General features: G+C 47.1%; 1 protein-coding gene across 8 annotated transcripts in view; it reads left to right on the forward strand.

Annotated features, from left to right (window-relative positions):
- Positions 1-22,154, forward strand: part of MEF2D (myocyte enhancer factor 2D) — a 148,769-nt gene that overhangs the window by 121,393 nt on the left and 5,222 nt on the right. For 3 of the 8 annotated variants that reach the window (XM_040412805.1, XM_040412808.1, XM_040412806.1), the window contains 7 exons: positions 12,113-12,250; positions 13,592-13,802; positions 13,882-13,938; positions 18,786-18,976; positions 19,712-19,729; positions 20,310-20,442; positions 21,444-21,615. In XM_040412805.1, the coding sequence (XP_040268739.1) occupies positions 12,113-12,250; positions 13,592-13,802; positions 13,882-13,938; positions 18,786-18,976; positions 19,712-19,729; positions 20,310-20,442; positions 21,444-21,615 (920 nt within the window). Of the gene's footprint in view, positions 1-12,112; positions 12,251-12,423; positions 12,559-13,591; positions 13,803-13,881; positions 13,939-18,785; positions 18,977-19,711; positions 19,730-20,309; positions 20,443-21,443; positions 21,616-22,154 lie in introns of all 8 variants that reach the window. The other 5 variants (XM_040412813.1, XM_040412810.1, XM_040412809.1 and 2 more) reach the window with 5 other exon arrangements.

The following is a 22,154-nucleotide window of genomic DNA, read 5'->3' on the forward strand; positions in this document are numbered from 1 at the left end:
TAAACCCCCCCCCCCCCCTCATTTAGTCGCCATATAAAAATTGACTGGCCTCTCTGGGTTTATAAATAAAGTTTATTGAAGGAAGCACAGAAAGTGCAGGAGCGGCCTTCGAGGGGATATGTCATGGTCTCCAGCCTCTTCATGGAACATGTCTGTAGACAACAACCGGACCTTTTACAGGGGCCTGTGAGGAGCATCATCCAGCGTAAAAGGGCCTTCAGGACCTATTACTGCATGATGATCAGGAAGAAGCCTTCATTGGGTATAACCGAGCAAACGTCCAGTACAGAAACACCGACGTGAGCGGCCCGGCCTGCGTAATACCGTACTGTGTTCCAGGGAAATATTTACATGTGAAGAGCAGAGAGAGGCCAAGGTTTTGTCTAAAGGTCTCAAAATGTCTGACTCATTGGAGATTATAGCAGTTTGGTCTTATAGGGAAGAAGGGAGGAAAATGAGACCATCTGAGGCCTGCGGTGAAAGAGCAAGGGCATTCTTATGGGAAAATCCCCTAACCATTCATGTCTGGAGGGAGCGGTGTTATAGTAGTTATATTCTTGTACATAGGAGGCAGTATTATAGTAGTTATATTCTTGTACATAGGAGGCAGTATTATAGTAGTTATATTCTTGTACATAGGAAGCAGTATTATAGTAGTTATATTCTTGTACATAGGGGCAGTATTATAGTAGTTATATTCTTGTACATAGGGGGCAGTATTATAGTAGTTATATTCTTGTACATAGGAGCAGTATTATAGTAGTTATATTCCTGTACATAGGAGGCAGTATTATAGTAGTTATATTCCTGTACATAGGAGCAGTATTATAGTAGTTATATTCTTGTACATAGGAGGCAGTATTATAGTAGTTATATTCTTGTACATAGGAGCAGTATTATAGTAGTTATATTCTTGTATATAGGGGGCAGTATTATAGTAGTTATATTCTTGTACATAGGAGCAGTATTATAGTAGTTATATTCTTGTACATAGGAGCAGTATTATAGTAGTTATATTCTTGTATATAGGGGGCAGTATTATAGTAGTTCTATTCTTGTACATAGGAGGCAGTATTATAGTAGTTATATTCTTGTACATAGGAGCAGTATTATAGTAGTTATATTCTTGTACATAGGAGGCAGTATTATAGTAGTTATATTCTTCTACATAGGAGCAGTATTATAGTAGTTATATTCTTGTACATAGGAGGCAGTATTATAGTAGTTATATTCTTGTACATAGGAGGCAGTATTATAGTAGTTATATTCCTGTACATAGGAGCAGTATTATAGTAGTTATATTCTTGTACATAGGAGCAGTATTATAGTAGTTATAGATATCTTTCCAGGCACCGACATTTGTAGGTTGACGATGGGTGTCATAGTGTTAAAGGGAGTCTGTCACCACATTTGAGCCTATTAGACAGATCCAATAGCGTTATATGTGCCACCCAGAAGTTTAAAACGGTACCTTTGTTGCATATACCGGAGTCCTTGTTTCAGCCAAAAATGAACTTTGTAGGTTCTGTAAATGCGCCCTCTCAAGTGCCCAGGGCGGCGTCTCAATCTTCCGAGCCCAAGACCGGACCTCCCCAACGGCTCATAACCCCGCGCTCCGTGTGCCTCTGCCGCCCGTTTATGCTCCTCCTCTCTTCTTTTCCACTGCGCCGCAGCAGAGAGGAGGAGCGTAAACGGGCGGCAGAGGCACACGGAGGGCGGGGTTATGAGCCGTTGGGGAGGTCCGGTCTTGGGCTCGGAAGATTGAGACGCCGCCCTGGGCACTTGAGAGGGCGCATTTACAGAACCTACAAAGTTCATTTTTGGCTGAAACAAGGACTCCGGTATATGCAACAAAGGTACCGTTTTAAACTTCTGGGTGGCACATATAACGCTATTGGATCTGTCTAATAGGCTCAAATGTGGTGACAGACTCCCTTTAAGGGCTCATTCAGACGGCCGTATGCTGTCCGCAAAAATACTGAATGCTATCCGTTTTTTTGCGGATCCGCAAAAAAACGGATCTGCAAAAAAACGGATAGCATTCAGTATTTTTGCGGACCCATAGACTTCAATGGGGCCATGTCCTGATTTTCACGGACAAGTATAGGACATGTTTCATTTTTTTTGCGGATCCGCAAAAAAACGGATAGCATTCAGTATTTTTGCGGACAGCATACGGCCGTCTGAATGAGCCCTAAGTCTGTGCTTTAATCTTCTAGAAGGTGGTTGTTTAGTGGGTAGGTCCATGTTCACCCTTGCAGTCCCAGCATCTGGCAGTGAATCAGTGGGGTCGTTTGTGCGCAATCATCACCCCTACTCTTTCTTTCCACAGCCGCCACCAACATATAAATCAGCCCTTTGCTCCTCACCAGTAATTGCCTCCTACAATTCTTCTTACTCACTGCATTTTCAGTGTCTCATTATATACATATGGCAGACTTCGCTTCCCCGCTGCAAGATTAAAGGGAGCAGGCGCTTATTACTTGAGGAGGGCGAACTCCAACTCATATTTAAATAATACTAATGCCGAAACTCTCTGAAGGCCCCGAAATGATCAAACATAACATTTTAGCTCTATTAGTCGGAGCTGTGGGCGCAATACTGTTTACTAGCTGCTCCTGTTTATGGGGAAATATCAACTCCCCTCCGAGATTTCATATAGTGGTGCGGAGTATGGCGGCATCATCGCCTACAAACCCTTACTTTACTAGTTTACTGATGAGAACCTGTTAAGGGTCTACTGTCCAACTTCACTCAGCGGTTTGCCTACCATTGGAACCGAAGCTATATTGTGTAGCCAGTGCAAGTGTGTTCTTCTGGGAAGCCATTTTGAATTTGCCCCTAATATGGATACAAATAGTCCATTTATAGCCATTTTTAGCCACTTTCTTCTCAAACCACGTGCTGCCTCCTGAAGTGGTTGACTCTTCCACCTCCAACACCTTCACCATTGTGAGGTTAATTTACTCCATTTCAATGCACCTATTGTTAAAGGGTTAATGGTGTATAAGAGGAAGGGGTTTAGGCGAGATTCTCAGCTGGTGAGACGAGGGGTGCCGCTCTTTAATTAGCACCATCCTGCTCTTCCCCATCACATTCCAGCTCCATCTGAATTTTTGAAGAGCTCCCAGTTAAAATGTCAGACTGAAGACGTACAGGTGTATGGATGGGTGATGAGCAAGTGCGAAAGAGGTGTACTGGTGAGGGGGATGGTGTCAGGTTATTTGGTTGCAGATCAGTGGCGGTGTCTTACCCACAAATCTCGTTGGAGAGTCCATCCCTTGAGTATTTTTTTCTAATTTCCTTATTTGGTATCTGCTAATGGTCCTTCTGGCCTAGTGATGGTCCACAGATGAGTTAATGAGTGAAAGTGTCAGGAGGACTCCAGTAAAGGCCTAGATTACCTCAGGAATGAGCAGAATTTTTTTTTTAAATGAACTGTCGATCTTAAAACCTCGCCTTGGGACATTTTGATCCCATCGCTTTATGAGGTTTGAGGATCTCTTTTGGCTGTTTTCAGAAAACCCAACCCTTGAAAATGCCAGTTGGTTGGTGGGCATTTAATGTCTAGATACTATGGATCAGTGATTGCCTTACTGGTCAGGAGGACACCACGGAGAGACAACCACCATCCATGAGAATGTAGTTGAAAGTTAGTAAGTCTAAACTAGAGGAGCCCTGGTCTCGGGGGTTACAGCTGATGAGCTAATTCTTTTTTGGGTCATGCTAATCAGGAGGACAACCTGGAGAAACAATCACCACCCATGAGAATGTAGTTGAAAGTTAGTAAGCCTAAACTAGAGGAGCCCTTGTCTCGGGGGTTACAGCTGATGAGCTAATTCTTTTTTGGGTCATGCTGATCAGGAGGACAACCTGGAGAAACAATCACCATCCATGAAAATTTAGTTGAAAGTTAGTAAGCCTAAACTAGAGGAGCCCTGGTCTCGGGGGTTACAGCTGATGAGCTAATTCTTTTTTGGGTCATACTGATCAGGAGGACAACCTGGAGAAACAATCACCATCCATGAAAATTTAGTTGAAAGTTAGTAAGCCTAAACTAGAGGAGCCCTGGTCTCGGGGGTTACAGCTGATGAGCTAATTCTTTTTTGGGTCATGCTGATCAGGAGGACAACCTGGAGAAACAATCACCATCCATGAAAATTTAGTTGAAAGTTAGTAAGCCTAAACGATAAGAGCCCTGGTCTCGGGGGTTACAGCTGATGAGCTAGTTCTTTTTTGGGTCATGCTAATCAGGAGGACAACCTGGAGAAACAATCACCATCCATGAAAATTTAGTTGAAAGTTAGTAAGCCTAAACTAGAGGAGCCCTGGTCTCGGGGGTTACAGCTGATGAGCTAATTCTTTTTTGGGTCATGCTGATCAGGAGGACAACCTGGAGAAACAATCACCATCCATGAAAATTTAGTTGAAAGTTAGTAAGTCTAAAGTAGTGGAGCCTTGGTTTTGTTAGCCATGGCTGATGACTTGCTTATTTTTCGAGTCTTGCTTTTTTTGAGTCATGCATATCCTGAACCTTCATCCTTGATGAAAGAACCTGATTAGCGGCAATAGTAGAAGTTAGTTGTGGTCTACTAAGTGATACCAAGGAAACAAAAAGGCTTCTTGGTCTGTATGTAGAGTAACGCTTAGTGGTTCCATCTTATGTCGTGTTTGGTGATCTTGAAGGGGTTGAGATCTCCTTGTAAGAGAATTTTAAGCTTTTAATGTATAAGACCTGCTCTCCTTGCTTTGTACAAAGGTGGCCATTAATGATGATAGGTGTTTCTGCACTGTGTAAGTCTCATTTCTGCTCGCTGAAGCCTCCACGGTGACGGAGAGAGTTTTGAATGTCATTGTCTGACCTTTCTCATGTCACTTTATCTCTTCAGCTCCCCCCATCCCCCTCCCTTCTTCTCTTCGGCTCTAACCCTGAGATTGCCAGGAGGATCTCTGAGCTCCCCCTGGCAGTGGCGGGGTTAATTCCAGCTTTACCTTGTCAGCGACAGAGGCGGAATCATCTCATCTTCATTTCTTTTTCATGAGAAGGCCCGTTATCACACTGTATGAAATCACAGCCGAAGACGCTTCGAATGGTCTATCCGGCATAGAGGAGCCGTAGACAGACTGAGATCACATCATCCTGCCATGATGGACTCCTCCACTCTGGTGGTCTTTGTACAATGGCTTCAATACCTCCGGCTGCTTCTTCTGCAAACAGCGCCGCTCCAGTCCACTGGCTATTGCCGGTACTACCACTTTGCTTCACTGTAGGCTGAGCTGCACCACTAGACATATCCCATGGCTTCTGCAGCTTCAGGAAGGGAGCACCCTCTTATAATACGGTGGAGGATGCGGGCTCGCTTGGCATTATGACAATAGGGAATATATATATATATATATATTTATTTTTTTTTTAAAGGGGAAGTAGGCATATGAGTTATATCTGACAGTATCAAGAGGTCCATCTATGTGACACATGGCAGGAAGTGACCCCCTCCCCATAGATTTTTGGTCAGGACCCCCATTTTGGGCAGCAGCACCCCAGCCTCCTGTTGCTATAAGAACCTGCAAATAAACAGTTTTCAGCGGTGCTGAACTTATGATGTAACTAGATGACATTAATAAAATTTGTAGCTACCCCCCCCCCCCCTCTTTTATTTTTCCGCCATCCAAATTTTTTTTCGAAATGCATTTATCACGGGCGCTCGTCAGCACTATTCTGTTCGATGGCCTGGGTGCCAGTGATAAGGATTCGCAGCGCAGCTGTTGGGCGCCGGATATATTTTGGGATCAGCCTGACAAAGGAATTGTCACTTTAAGTCAGGAAAAATGGGATTCGCTCAGTGAAGTAGAATGAGCTGGGTATAACCGAATACTGCTACAACCTAGATGTGCCTGATGGGGCCTGTAGTCCTACACCTCGGACCAGTTCCTGTATTACACCATAACTTGTGTATCCTTCTTTGTTTGTGCTTACTGGTTATAGGTTACAGCTTCCAGTTGTCATGTGAACTACTCTGTAATATTACACTGCCCCCAGAGGCTGGATATGGAATTACAATACAGGATGTAACTCAGGATCAGTACAGGATAAGTAATGTATGTACACAGTGACTGCACCAGCAGAATAGTGAGTGCAGCTCTGGAGTATAATACAGGATGTAACTCAGGATCAGTACAGGATAAGTAATGTATGTACACAGTGACTGCACCAGCAGAATAGTGAGTGCAGCTCTGGAGTATAATACAGGATGTAACTCAGGATCAGTACAGGATAAGTAATGTATGTACACAGTGACTGCACCAGCAGAATAGTGAGTGCAGCTCTGGAGTATAATACAGGATGTAACTCAGGATCAGTACAGGATAAGTAATGTATGTACACAGTGACTGCACCAGCAGAATAGTGAGTGCAGCTCTGGAGTATAATACAGGATGTAACTCAGGATCAGTACAGGATAAGTAATGTATGTACACAGTGACTGCACCAGCAGAATAGTGAGTGCAGCTCTGGAGTATAATGCAGCATGTAACTGAGGATCAGTACAGGATAAGTAATGTATGTACACAGTGACTGCACCAGCAGAATAGTGAGTGCAGCTCTGAAGTATAATACAGGATGTAACTCAGGATCAGTACAGGATAAGTAATGTATGTACACAGTGACTGCACCAGCAGAATAGTGAGTGCAGCTCTGGAGTATAATACAGGATGTAACTCAGGATCAGTACAGGATAAGTAATGTATGTACACAGTGACTGCACCAGCAGAATAGTGAGTGCAGCTCTGGAGTATAATACAGGATGTAACTCAGGATCAGTACAGGATAAGTAATGTATGTACACAGTGACTCCACCAGCAGAATAGTGAGTACAGCTCTGGAGTATAATACAGGATGTAACTCAGGATCAGTACAGGATAAGTAATGTATGTACACAGTGACTGCACCAGCAGAGTAGTGAGTGCAGCTCTGGAGTAAAATACAGGATGTAACTCAGGATCAGTACAGGATAAGTAATGTATGTACACAGTGACTGCACCAGCAGAATAGTGAGCGCAGCTCTGGAGTATAATACAGGATGTAACTCAGGATCAGTACAGGATAAGTAATGTATGTACACAGTGACTGCACCAGCAGAGTAGTGAGTGCAGCTCTGGAGTAAAATACAGGATGTAACTCAGGATCAGTACAGGATAAGTAATGTATGTACACAGTGACTGCACCGGCAGAATAGTGAGTGCAGCTCTGGAGTATAATACAGGATGTAACTCTGGATCAGTACAGGATAAGTAATGTATGTACACAGTGATTGCACCAGCAGAATAGTGAGTGCAGCTCTGGAGTATAATACAGGATGTAACTCAGGATCAGTACAGGATAAGTAATGTATGTACACAGTGACTGCACCAGCAGAATAGTGAGTGCAGCTCTGGAGTATAATACAGGATGTAACTCAGGATCAGTACAGGATAAGTAATGTATGTACACAGTGACTGCACCAGCAGAATAGTGAGTGCAGCTCTGGAGTATAATACAGGATGTAACTCAGGATCAGTACAGGATAAGTAATGTATGTACACAGTGACTGCACCAGCAGAATAGTGAGTGCAGCTCTGGAGTATAATACAGGATGTAACTCAGGATCAGTACAGGATAAGTAATGTATGTACACAGTGACTGCACCAGCAGAATAGTGAGTGCAGCTCTGGAGTATAATACAGGATGTAACTCAGGATCAGTACAGGATAAGTAATGTATGTACACAGTGACTGCACCAGCAGAATAGTGAGTGCAGCTCTGGAGTATAATACAGGATGTAACTGAGGATCAGTACAGGATAAGTAATGTATGTACACAGTGACTGCACCAGCAGAATAGTGAGTGCAGCTCTGGAGTATAATACAGGATGTAACTGAGGATCAGTACAGGATAAGTAATGTATGTACACAGTGACTGCACCAGCAGAATAGTGAGTGCAGCTCTGGAGTATAATACAGGATGTAACTCAGGATCAGTACAGGATAAGTAATGTATGTACACAGTGACTCCACCAGCAGAATAGTGAGTGCAGCTCTGGAGTATAATACAGGATGTAACTCAGGATCAGTACAGGATAAGTAATGTATGTACACAGTGACTGCACCAGCAGAATAGTGAGTGCAGCTCTGGAGTACAATACAGGATGTAACTCAGGATCAGTACAGGATAAGTAATGTATGTACACAGTGACTGCACCAGCAGAATAGTGAGTGCAGCTCTGGAGTGTAATACAGGATGTATCTCAGTATCAGTACAGGATAAGTAATGTATGTACACAGTGACTGCACCAGCAGAATAGTGAGTGCAGCTCTGGGGTATAATACAGGATGTAACTCAGGATCAGTACAGGATAAGTAATGTATGTACACAGTGACTGCACCAGCAGAATAGTGAGTGCAGCTCTGGAGTATAATACAGGATGTAACTCAGGATCAGTACAGGATAAGTAATGTATGTACACAGTGACTGCACCAGCAGAATAGTGAGTGCAGCTCTGGAGTATAATACAGGATGTAACTCAGGATCAGTACAGGATAAGTAATGTATGTACACAGTGACTGCACCAGCAGAATAGTGAGTGCAGCTCTGGAGTATAATACAGGATGTAACTCAGGATCAGTACAGGATAAGTAATGTATGTACACAGTGACTCCACCAGCAGAATAGTGAGTGCAGCTCTGGGGTATAATACAGGATATAACTCAGGATCAGTACAGGATAAGTAATGTATGTACACAGTGACTGCACCAGCAGAATAGTGAGTGCAGCTCTGGAGTATAATACAGGATGTAACTCAGGATCAGTACAGGATAAGTAATGTAATGTATGTACACAGTGACTGCACCAGCAGAATAGTGAGTGCAGCTCTGGGGTATAATACAGGATATAACTCAGGATCAGTACAGGATAAGTAATGTATGTACACAGTGACTGCACCAGCAGAATAGTGAGTTCAGCTCTGGAGTATGATACAGGATGTAACTCAGGATCAGTACAGGATAAGTAATGTATGTACACAGTGACTCCACCAGCAGAATAGTGAGTGCAGCTCTGGAGTATAATACAGGATGTAACTCAGGATCAGTACAGGATAAGTAATGTATGTACACAGTGACTCCACCAGCAGAATAGTGAGTGCAGCTCTGGAGTATAATACAGGATGTAACTCAGGATCAGTACAGGATAAGTAATGTATGTACACAGTGACTGCACCAGCAGAATAGTGAGTGCAGCTCTGGAGTATAATACAGGATGTAACTCGGGATCAGTACAGGATAAGTAATGTATGTACACAGTGACTGCACCAGCAGAATAGTGAGTGCAGCTGTGGAGTATAATACAGGATGTAACTCAGGATCAGTACAGGATAAGTAATGTATGTACACAGTGACTGCACCAGCAGAATAGTGAGTGCAGCTCTGGAGGATAATACAGGATATAACTCAGGATCAGTACAGGATAAGTAATGTATGTACACAGTGACTGCAGAACAGTGAGTGCAGCTCTGGGGTATAATACAGGATGTTACTCAGGATTAGTCATGTATGCACACGGTGGGTAAACATTTTAGGTAGACTGTCTATGTAAAATGGTGCTCAGAGGTGGCCTTGCCCTTTAACTTCCCTCTGCTCTCCGGTTTAGTATTGTCCTGCACCTGCTTGGAGGACTCAAGTCTGAGAAGTTTAGAAGTTGGGGAGTGCACGCGAGGCTGGCGGCTGAGCTCATGGAGTCGTCTTGTCACCTGAGAGACTTCCTTAGTGCTGTTCTTGTGCCTCCAGCAGATGTCCTGGGTCCATATGGCCGACGTGCTTGGTGTGCGCTTATGCGGCTGAAATGAAAAAATCTGTTCACTTGGCAGTCTGCCGTGAATCTGAGTTATATATACGGCCAGTGTCGGGATCCCCGCCGCCCTTTACAGCGGTCAACGACAATAAGCCCCCTCTCCCCCCACTTGTTATAAAGAGTATCTGTTCCTTGGAAAGCTGGGCCAAAACCAAAATGGCTACCATTACAGCTCCATCAGAATAGCTGTCCTAGTCCGGGAAAGCTGGGTGGCAGCCATTTTGCTGAGAAATTGAAAAAGTTGGGTTTAGGGACGGGTGATGATGATGGAGTGGGCACCTTGTCAGAAACTTTTCACTTTGTGCCTGAGTACATCCTGCCCAGATGCCCAGACGCAGAAAGCAGGATCTTTGGTATCCTAAGTGCACATGAGGCGAGCCGAGCACCCGCTCATAAAATCCTAAATGCATTTAATCGCCATTTGCACTCTACTTAAATGCCGGGTCGCGCAAGCAGCAGGAAACCATTAGGAGATTTTAAGAGATTCCGTGACTGCCATTTAACGTTGGCATTGCCAGAGCGCCCTGCAAGTCTTATCCTGTGGAGCCCCCTACATGCCAGCGGCGGAGAGCGGACCTCAAAGGACAGGAGCGCATTGACTTGATGTCACACATGTGGCATATACCCTGGCATTGTCCATGTGTGGCCGTCAGTGACATGTCACTGGCCCTATTTGCCTGGAAAGCTGGGTGACATCCAATATGGCCGCCATTAGATCTCCAGTCAGGGGGTTGCGCAGTTTAAGTGCTACATTGTCCTTTGATTTTTATTTTATTTTATTTTTTTGTGTAAAATACAAGAAATTGCTCATTTTCTCTATCACTGGAAGAGTCCTGTGACATCGGCGAGCTCCAGCCCCACTCCGCATGCTTATCGACTGTGGCGCGTTTATTTTAGGATGCCTCTGCGCATAAAAATAGCCAAATTTACAGAATAAAAGAAGCCGACAGCTGCAGAGCAAAAAAAAAAAATTTTTTTCCACAGTCAGCAAACGAGGCAAGAATTCATTACAGTTCTGTATCTTGTCCGAGCCGGGACGCTGTGCTGAGGCAGCAGCGAGAGGGGCGCCGTTTTTATTTTGGTTCGTCGGAGGACACGACTCGTGCTTTATGTCCAGGAGCCGAACTAATCGGGGGGGCCCAGGCACAAAATATCCCCCATGTGGGGACCAGCACATACCCTTCAGTAGAGGGGGCCGCTAGCGGTTTGTTTACCTCAGCCATGTGACGTGTCTGTATGTGGGGGTATAAATAAAGCTTGTTGAAATTTAGTCACCTTTTCCTGAGCGGGTGACATGGCTGCTCTAACCATCGTCGGGCCATGCCACCGTCAAATTCCAAAGGGAAAACTGGCTGAGTTGCCCATAGCAACCAATCATATTCCAGCTTTCATTTTTCAGAGCTCTATTAGAAAATGAAAGCTGGAATCTGATTGGTTGTTTTCCTTTGCACCAGTTTTAATAAATCTCCCACCTCTATCCAAAAATGTCTTCTTCTTTTAGCAGCAGATTATCAGATGTTCTGGAGGGTCACAGAACAGCAGACGTGCCGGATGACAGGAATTTCATGGTGGCCTGGCCTGACACTGATAAAGCAGCCATGTAACCCCTTCATAATTCCCCTCAGTCAGGAAAAGGTGATCCAAGTGGACATCTTCTGCCCGTTTCAACAAGCTTTATTGTACCCCTACGTACAGACACATGGTGTCCATTTATCGCATGTGGAAGTATATGTAGTGGTAATGTGTGGAGTAATATCTCCACTATTCAATTATACCCCGGGGCATTCACTGCCCTCCATCATGGGTATATATATATTATTATAGTGGCACCGTATAGCAGTATTATGTCACCACTGTATGGCAGTATTATTTATGCACTGTGTGGCGCTATTCCATGATAGTATGACTGAAAAATATCAGTAATACTAATAACAGGCCCTGAGAGAGCCTCCACCAAAGCTGGCCATGACTGTAGAAATGTATGAAGGTGGATTTGGTCGACCATTTTGTAGACTTGGCTTAATTTGAGGAGCTAATGACAGCATTGAGGCGGGCGGAACGTCCTGGAGGTCGGTGAGGCACAGTCATATCTATACACACATAGCTGGGAGACAAATCAATAGTCGTCATGTAGTCAACAAAATGGCCGCCCCTTGGAGACACACAATGGGTCGCCCTCGTGAGCGGTGGAGAGATTCGGAGCTGAGTTTTTTATGGTTGTGATTTCAGACATTGAGAAAGAAAGGTTTTAACGGGTGCGACAGCCCCGAACCGGATGGGGATGACTCCATTGACCAGAGCCCCCTCATGGAAGACAAATATCGCAAAGCCAGCGAGGACTTGGACATTCTATTCAAACGCTACGGTGTAAGTACCTGGCCGCTATCAACCGCTCTTCACCTCTCTTCTTCTCTCTCTCTTTTTCTTTTTGTTTGTCCCTCATTCCCTCTGTCCCTCAATAAACAAAAAATGGAAAACCAAAAAAAATCCCAAAAATATCACCTCCCCCCCCCCCCCTCCCACCGAATCCGGAAAAGCAGGCGCTGAACAAGAAGCACAGGGAGTACGAGAGCCCGGACGCGGACGAGGTTTTTGCGCTGACTCCGCAGACGGAGGAGAAATATAAAAAGATTGACGAGGAGTTTGATAAAATGATGCAGAGTTATAGACTCGCAGTGAGTACCGCGGGGGAGGGAGCCACAGGCCAATGCAGCACTGCACGTTCCGGGAGCCAACATGGCGGCCACCTTCTGGGCCGTCGGCGTTCATTATCCACCACTCCGACCACAATATCACAGCCACGGGAGTCCACCTGTGCTTTTTCAGCAATGTCGTTCAAACAGCCCCTCATATCTCAGCTCCCTAGGTTCCTGTGACTGTGATATGGAGGGAGCGGGATACTGGGATGAACTGCTGTCACCTCTGAATTTTTAGCCATTGGGTGGAGTTATGCTTTAATTCTCCAGTTGACATAGTGACCGTTACAGCAGGGCCTGCATGGTCACACTGGGTGGCGCCATTTTGTCGTGCGTACGACATGGTGTAGGCCTGGGAACCTGCAGTGCTGCTTCATGTCAATACAGAACCTAACCCTCCATCTTTAGGGTGAGTCGGAAGACCCCCCCTACCAGAGCTGAGGGGTTACAGGATCACGGGTGTGCGCTTGCATGGCTCTGATTAATTGGCCTTGGTTACCTCACATAAGGAACAGGTATAAAGCAGTTACCGACGTACGGCAGAGTCGGCCATTTTGTCAACTTCCAGGAGATTTGATGTTCCAAAATGGCCGCTTTTGTTATGAACCAGAGGAGTAGGGGGTCTTCAATAAAATGGCCTTCATCCGGTCCCTGTTATTAACCCATAACAAACGTGTCCTAATCTTGTGTGTGGCTTTTTTTCCGTGGCAGCTGAAGCTCCTAATCGGTCCCCCCCTCCCCCTCAAAGTTTAACCTCTTAACCGTAGCTCAGAAACGGCCGCCATCTTGAGGTTAAAATAGCGCCCTGCAATTTAATGGGATTTCCCTTCTACTCATAACGCATGAATTCTTTCCAGTTGCTGTGGGGTGTGATGATGATGACGACGACGCAGAGTGTGTGCCCACTTATTGTATGATTGCCCATGGCGTTGGTTGCTATAGGTTACGACACCACTCAGTAATGCTGCCACTTATTGGTTGTCAGAGCTCTAATCTGGTTTTGTGTCTTCAGTCTGCAGTTCCTGCACCGAACTTCGCTATGCCCGTTACTGTACCGGTGACCAATCAGAACGCGCTGCAGTTCAGCAACCCCGGGGGGTCATTGGTCACACAGTCTCTGATGACGGCCTCGCTCACGGACCCCCGGCTCCTGTCACCGCAGCCACCGAACCTGCAGAGGAACACAGTGTCTCCGGGGCTACCTCAGAGGCCAGCCAGCGCAGGTAAGTGAGTATCGGGACGCAGTAGGCACGTCTATGGCGTGGACTTCGCGTTACTCACCTGCTCTCTTTGTATCTATAGGAGCGATGCTCGGGGGAGACCTGAACAATTCTAATGGAACCTGTCCAAGCCCTGTAGGTGAGTGTGGCGCCACTGATCCCTCACTGCTCTGCATGGCGGGTAGGATTACTGACCTGTTTGACCCCAGGGTATCCCAGTGACAGGATGGTGTTGTCTTGGGATCCTTCTTAGGTGGTCCTGACTCCGCCCACTACGCGCAGGGTAGACGGATCCTTCTTAGGTGGTCCTGACCCTGACTACGCGCAGGGTAGACGGATCCTTCTTAGGTGGTCCTGACTCCGCTCACTACGCGCAGGGTAGACGGATCCTTCTTAGGTGGTCCTGACCCTGACTACGCGCAGGGTAGACAGATCCTTCTTAGGTGGTCCTGACTCCGCTCACTACGCGCAGGGTAGACGGATCCTTCTTAGGTGGTCCTGACTCTGCTCACTACGCGCAGGGTAGATGGATCCTTCCTAGGTGGTCCTGACCCTGACTACGCGCAGGGTAGACGGATCCTTCTTAGGTGGTCCTGACTCCGCTCACTACGCGCAGGGTAGACGGATCCTTCTTAGGTGGTCCTGACTCTGCTCACTACGCGCAGGGTAGATGGATCCTTCCTAGGTGGTCCTGACCCTGACTACGCGCAGGGTAGACGGATCCTTCTTAGGTGGTCCTGACCCTGACTACGCGCAGGGTAGACGGATCCTTCTTAGGTGGTCCTGACTCCGCTCACTACGCGCATGGGTAGACGGATCCTTCTTAGGTGGTCCTGACCCTGACTACGCGCAGGGTAGACGGATCCTTCTTAGGTGGTCCTGACTCCGCTCACTACGCGCAGGGTAGACGGATCCTTCTTAGGTGGTCCTGACCCTGACTACGCGCAGGGTAGACGGATCCTTCTTAGGTGGTCCTGACCCTGACTCCTCCCACTACGCGCAGGGTAGACGGATCCTTCTTAGGTGGTCCTTACACTGACTCCGCCCACTACGCGCAGGGTAGACTGATCCTTCTTAGGTGGACTTGACTCCGCCCACTACGCGCAGGGTAGACGAATCCTTCTTAGGTGGTCCTGACCCTGACTCCGCCCACTACGCGCAGGGTAGACTGATCCTTCTTAGGTGGTCCTGACCCTGACTCCGCCCACTACGCGCAGGGTAGACGAATCCTTCTTAGGTGGACCTGACTCCGCCCACTACGCGCAGGGTAGACGAATCCTTCTTAGGTGGTCCTGACCATGACTCCGCCCACTACATGCAGGGTAGACACGTTAAAGGAGAAAATCAAAAAGACCCTTTCATGAACGTTAAGAATGCAAAAGCCGTTTTTTTAATATCTTATTCCTAGGCCGAGATATGATCACTTGACGTTAGAGGCCCAAAGCCTGAGGCTGCACTACTGAGAGATTTTCAGAACAACACGTCTCTTGATTTCTCTCAGGTGCAGCCCCGGACCTGTGAATTCAAAGGATCGTATCTCCACCTAGGAATCGGATATTAAAAAACAACAGTTTTTTAAATTTTCCGAGCGCTGCAATGTATTTGGAAGGATTCCAGCAGCACAGAGTGTTTTAGTGGATGGTGCTCTCCTTTGAGACTTGTGCCTGTGGGTTTAGGAAGACAGGACTGTATGTGGCTGGGGGGCAACTTGATGTAAGGAGAGAAATGGGTCGGAGACGGATGGAGGTGGAACATGCACCCCCCACGGCCCGTTAACGAGGAGGCAGACAACACCACCTCTGTCAGAACTGTGTATATTGGGTATCCTCGGGGGTCTCCCTGTGACAGTGCAGTCCCATAAGGAGTAATTTAATATGGCGGTCCTTCTCCTTCCCCCTCTGTACTGGCATTCGTTGCGTCTTGTCTACCTCTCCCCCTGGGAGCAGTGCCTCGTTATCCGGCCGGTGGGCGTGTATTAGCTGGGGTAATTAGCAGCTCATCTACAGAGCCCTGTAATTAGTGTAGTCGAGTGCAGCACTGGAGGTGTGTCAGGCCCGGGTATAGACACCGTCTATGTACATTTCACCTTATGTAGTGCAGTATTATTATTACTTTTGCTAGAAAATGGCGCACAAAACAAAATGGCGTGTGTGCAAGAGGAAAGCTGAGGAGATCACTGCTGGAGAGCAAGTGCTTGTTCTTATGACTGTTCAAGAATCCATGGTAAAGTTATCTATCTGCCAGATGGGGGAGGAGACTGACTAGATACCTTCCGGAGGACTATATTGAAGGAGACTGACTAGATACCTTCCGGAGGACTATATTGAAGGAGACTGACTGGGTACCTTCCGGAGGACTATATTGAAGGAGACTGACTAGATACCTTCCGGAGGACTATATTGAAGGAGACTGACTAGATACCTTCCGGAGGACTATATTGGAGGAGACTGACTAGATACCTTCCGGAGGACTATATTGGAGGAGACTGACTAGATACCTTCCGGAGGACTATATTGAAGGAGACTGACTAGATACCTTCCGGAGGACTATATTGAAGGAGACTGATTAGATACCTTCCGGAGGACTATATTGGAGGAGACTGACTAGATACCTTCCGGAGGACTATATTGAAGGAGACTGACTAGATACCTTCCGGAGGACTATATTGGAGGAGACTGACTAGATACCTTCCGGAGGACTATATTGGAGGAGACTGACTAGATACCTTCCGGAGGACTATATTGGAGGAGACTGACTAGATACCTTCCGGAGGACTATATTGAAGGAGACTGACTAGATACCTTCCGGAGGACTATATTGGAGGAGACTGACTAGATACCTTCCGGAGGACTATATTGGAGGAGACTGACTAGATACCTTCCGGAGGACTATATTGGAGGAGACTGACTAGATACCTTCCGGAGGACTATATTGAAGGAGACTGACTGGGTACCTTACTGGAGACTATGTTTACAGCTGCCAGAGGGGGAAGAAGGCTGACTTTGTGATGATTTGGGCACTATATTTACAGAATCCAGAGGGAGAAGGAGACAGACTATTACAGCTGTCAGATGGAGAAGGAGACTGACTAGTGAACTTGAGATGATATAATTGATGAGAGGAGTGGAGGAGACTGCCTAGGGAACTTACTGGGGACCATGTTTACAGCTGCGAGAGGGGGAAGGAGACTGACTTTGGCTTCTTTCACACTAGCGTTTCTATTTTCCGGTATTGATATCCGTCATAGGGTCTCAATACCGGGGAAAAAAAAACGCTTCAGTTTTGCATTCCGTTCCGTTTGGTTGCGTTCCCATATCGGAGAGCAAATCGCAGCAAGCTGGGATGTGGAGCAAGACGGATCTGTCATGGCGCACAATGCAAGTCAATGGGGACGGATCCGTTTTCTCTGACACAATAGAAAACGGATCCGTCCTCCATTGACTTTCAGTGGAGTTCATGACGGATCCGTTCATAACGGATGCAGACGGATCCAGCGAAAATGCAGGTGTGAAAGTAGCCTAAGCCTAAGGCAGCTGCCAGAGGGGGAAGGAGACAGAATAGGGAACTTACTGGGGAATGGTTTATAGGAGACTCCATGGTAGTGATGTGTACCAGGGGCAAGTGAAAGACATGGAAAGCACATGGCAAGGGGTTGTCAGAGACGTGGGTCATGTGGCACTGCCCAGCAGCCTGTCCGTAATGGCTCTGATTAGCACTGGTTCTGATAGGGACACAGAGAAGGAAAAAAAGCAGAAGATTGTATATTTGTGGCTGGAAAATCGTGGTTAGTGGCCTTTTTATATGATTCTGCTGCCCTCAGCGACCTATGTTTTCCTTCTTATGGGTTCCTTAGGGGATGGTTAGAAAGTGACTGGTTGCTATGGGTAACGCCATCCCTCGGTCTGGCCATTAAAGGGTTACTGCAGAGTCCCCGGTTTCACCCTGACGGCCGTTACATCTAATTACGCTGCTGCTTTGATTAATATGATTTCATTAGCGTTATTAGATTTGATCCAGACCTGGGTTCCCCCCTCCCCCCCTCCACTTTCACGCTGCTGTCTGAGGCGCTCACGTCTCCTCTCCCACTAATCATACTGGACACCAGTATGCGGGTGACCCCCTCACACGTGTCAGATGGATTTCCACTGGTCGTGCGGATAACAGACAGATGACAGGCAGCAGCCAGGAATTCTACCTCCCTTAAAGGGATTGTCCACTTTTTACAAATTTCTCATGTAAACTAAAGTAAAACTGACTTTGCCGCCCACAACTGGTGTATAAGAGTACTGGGAAGGGGTGGAGCCAATAAAAAAGGGCGGGAGCAGGTATACAAATGTGCACATGCTGGCCGGTTTGTGGGCGGGACTTAAATGCCATTTCCTAGGACACTCCCTCCTCTGACCGGCCCCAGTATGGGACATCACCAGTTATTACTGTAGTGGGCGGAGCCATGGTTAGTTCTAGGCCAATCCAGGTTTCCCCTTTAAACCAAGCAGTCCTCCTATTCCTGGCCAATCTGAAAAGTCTGTGCCCCCCTGTGGGCTGTGGGATCCCCATCAGCTGTTGCACATTCTGGCGGGGCCGGTTCTATGAATGTCACCATTGACGTCACCCAGCATTCCTGACATTCTTCCTGCCCGCTGCAGGAAACTGGAGTATGGCTGGAGGACCCCGAGGGAACGGCCTCTCGGCAGCAGACACCTCATCCCTGCTCCACGCTTACCAGACTGGTGCAGAGACCCTCGTGTACATTGTGTCAATAAAGTTAATTGAGAAAGCACCTAGCGACAAGGCATGTTCTTGTAGAGACAGAGGCGGCCATTTTGACAGGACAGTGATATCGATCACATTGCCAGAGCACTGTGAGAAATTAAACTCTAATTGGTTGCTATGGACAACACGTTTTTATTTTTGTATTTTTTTTACAAAATGGCTGCCGCCACATCACACAGTTTGTTATAAAGGAACTTCTTCTCTTTTCTGTAGGCAATGGCTACATCAGTGCGCGAGCCTCTCCGGGCCTCATAACGGTATCGAACGGGAACACCCTGGGTAAAGTCATCCCAGCCAAATCCCCTCCGCCTCCATCCCAGAACAATCAGCTCGGAGGCAACAGCCGCAAACCAGACCTGCGCGTTATCACCTCACAAGGCGGCAAGGGGTTAATGCATCACTTGGTGAGTAGGGGGAGTCCTCACAGAATGGCTGCAGGGATCTGATAATAGGGGGGGATGTATAGCAGCCAATCACAGTACAGCTTGTATTCATTTTACTTCTTCTTCAAAAGTCAAAGCTGTGCTGTGATTGGTTGGCACTGGCGACAGAGACTGTGACATCAGGCAGTATGGTACAAAGCTGTGCTGTGATTGGTTGGCACTGGCGACAGAGACTGTGACATCAGGCAGTATGGTACAAAGCTGTGCTGTGATTGGTTGGCACTGGCGACAGAGACTGTGACATCAGGCAGTATGGTACAAAGCTGTGCTGTGATTGGTTGGCACTGGCGACAGAGACTGTGACATCAGGCAGTATGGTACAAAGCTGTCCCGCGCCTCAGAATCTCTCTACTGCACCCTTCACACCAAATTAGTGTTGGGAAAGCAGGAGAAATGGAAAAGTGGGGGAAAAAATAGACTTTTTAGTGATATAGATCTCCCCTTTAATTTAAAGGACAAGTGCATAAAGACATATGATATCATTGGTATGACTTCTAGAAAAGCGGGAAGACTGGGGATACAAATATTCAGACTGTGGGAAGCTCCTATTGGCGGGGGTTCCACTTTAAGTTTGTGTCTAGTAGTTGAGTAGCTTTTGCCGTGTTCATTCTGGCCAGCTTCTTCTGTGTTCAGTTTCTCCGTCTAACAGGCCACATTTCTCTCTCTCTTTTTCAATACTCTGCTTTTTGCATCCAGGCGGAGGATCTGGAGATGGTGAGTGTCTCTGCTTGCTTTGCTCTCATGGCCGAGTGTGTGAATCCTGTGTCTGCTGTTACCTCTGTGTAGTCTTAGTGAGGTTCTCGCTGGCGGAACAGCGTCCCCTAGTGGCCAGTTCCTTAATTTAACACCTAACCTGTATGATGATGAGGTTTCTCATGCCTCTTGCCTCTGTACATATACCCATAAGATTCCCATGGGTCCGTTTTTCCATGACTGGTAGTCACATGAGCCGGGGAAGGAGGGTGGGGGCGTTCTTTTTGTCATGTCTGGAGGAAGTATGCCTTCTTCTTCACACCATGGATGTGTGAGGATCCAGGGGCATGAAAGGCTCATTGTCTGATCTCCTGGGGGGGGGGGGGGGGGGGGGAAATTCGCAGCCTCGGCAAACTGCTAAGGGTGTGTGGGAGGTCAAGGATCTCCACCAGAGAAGTGTAATAAAGTATATCTCAGCGGCCATGCATGAGGTTAATAGTTCTATCATTGCGGGTTGGAAGGCCCTCTCCTGCATGGTGTGGTGGATATCGGGAGTCCTCTTCCCGAGTCAACCATTGTCTATCCTTTTCCCCCCTCTCAGCAGAACACACAGAGGCTAGGAGTCTCCCAAGCGACTCACTCCTTGACCACGCCGGTCGTATCGGTGGCGACACCCAGTTTACTGTCACATCATGGACTGCCGTTCTCTGCCATGTCCACAGCCTACAACACAGGTACGTCATTTGGATGGTGGAGGGCTGTGTAATACCATGTATTCACTGTGGTGGCGCTACAGAGAAACCGAACACTTCCTGCAGGATTAGATTACAGTCGATCACTAGGGATCAGCTTATCGCCAAGTGCCCTCTAATTGTCACAATTTGGAGTGGGGTCGTTGGGGGTCTCTCTTTCACCCGAGCTGGACCTACTAGATCCTGTGTGAGATGTCATCGTCACATGTACACCCAGGCGAGGGATGGAGGGCGCAGTCTAAAGAAAGTCACGCATGACGGCCACGTAGATCAGCCTGGTAAACAGCCAGAGCATAACATCTCATAGGATTGCCTACAGCGCCCTCTGCTGGTCAGCTCCTGTATTAGGAAGCAGGATGACCCGTGCGACCTTCCTGTAGCACATGTGTCTTTCCGTCACGGATGAGAAGGCCTACACGTGTCTGTGTCATTTAGGAGGCCTCTGGCTCTCACCCCCCATTTCTCTGCCCGCTTTCCTTTTATTTCTTATCGCTTGTGGATTACATGAGATAAACCGTAGGGTCACCAGATCTATGCCACGGGAGCCCCCCCATAGGAAGCAGTGGAACATTCCTGCAGTGGGCCCCATACATTCTGATAAATAAAAAAATAAAAAAATTGGGGGGGATTTTATGTGTGTTTTCACTCCTTGCCGTTTTCAAGATCTCTTTGTCATGTCGGTGAATAGAGACATACTTACATTTGACAACTGAAAACTGCCCTGGCCTAGCTGAGGTAAACTCCTCGACTCCAGGCTGTGCTTAGATTGCATCTACTGACAGCAAGCAGAGATTTTGAAAATGGCGAGGAACTGAAACACAAGGTGCAGAGCTACGCGTTACCCACTGATTAGGCTTCATATACCCAGATCTGGGGAACCCCTCTAAGGTGATATTAAGAAAATACTGTCTGTCTTCTGCCCTTCAGGGTGGCAGCATCTGCCCATGTTTTGTGGAGACCTCTTACTGATTGTCTTCTTGCAGACTACCAGCTGACCAGCGCAGACTTGGCATCGCTCTCCACGTTCAGCTCTCCAGGAACCTTGTCATTAGGCAACATGTCCACCTGGCATCAGCAGCAGCAGCAACAGCAGCAGCATCAACAACAGCACCACCAAGCGCATCAGATGGTTCCCGTGTCACTGAGTAACCTGATGTACGTATCCGCTCTCTACTGCCCCCTACCGCTGGGTTAGGGCACTTGTAATGCCAAGGACAGAGAGCTAGAGCGAGATGGATGGATAGAGAGAGCAAGTAAGATGGATGGGTAGAGACCCAATGCAAGATGGAGAGAGAGAGTGAACAATTGATGGACAGATAGAGAGCAAGTTGGGTAGATGGATGGATAGAGAGCAAGAGTGAGAGATGGATGGATAGAGAGAAGGAGCGAGAGATGGATGGATAGAGAGAAGGAGCGAGACATGGATGGATAGAGAGAAGGAGCGAGAGATGGATGGATAGAGAGCAAGAGTGAGGGATGGATGGATAGAGAGCAAGAGTGAGACATGGATGGATAGAGAGAAGGAGCGAGACATGGATGGATAGAGAGAAGGAGCGAGAGATGGATGGATAGAGAGCAAGAGTGAGAGATGGATGGATAGAGAGAAGGAGCGAGACATGGATGGATAGAGAGAAGGAGCGAGAGATGGATGGATAGAGAGAAGGAGTGAGAGATGGCTGGATAGAGAGCAAGAG

The sequence above is a fragment of the Bufo bufo genome, chromosome 11, assembly GCF_905171765.1.
Source record: "Bufo bufo chromosome 11, aBufBuf1.1, whole genome shotgun sequence".
In the NCBI taxonomy this organism is placed as follows: Eukaryota; Metazoa; Chordata; class Amphibia; order Anura; family Bufonidae; genus Bufo; species Bufo bufo.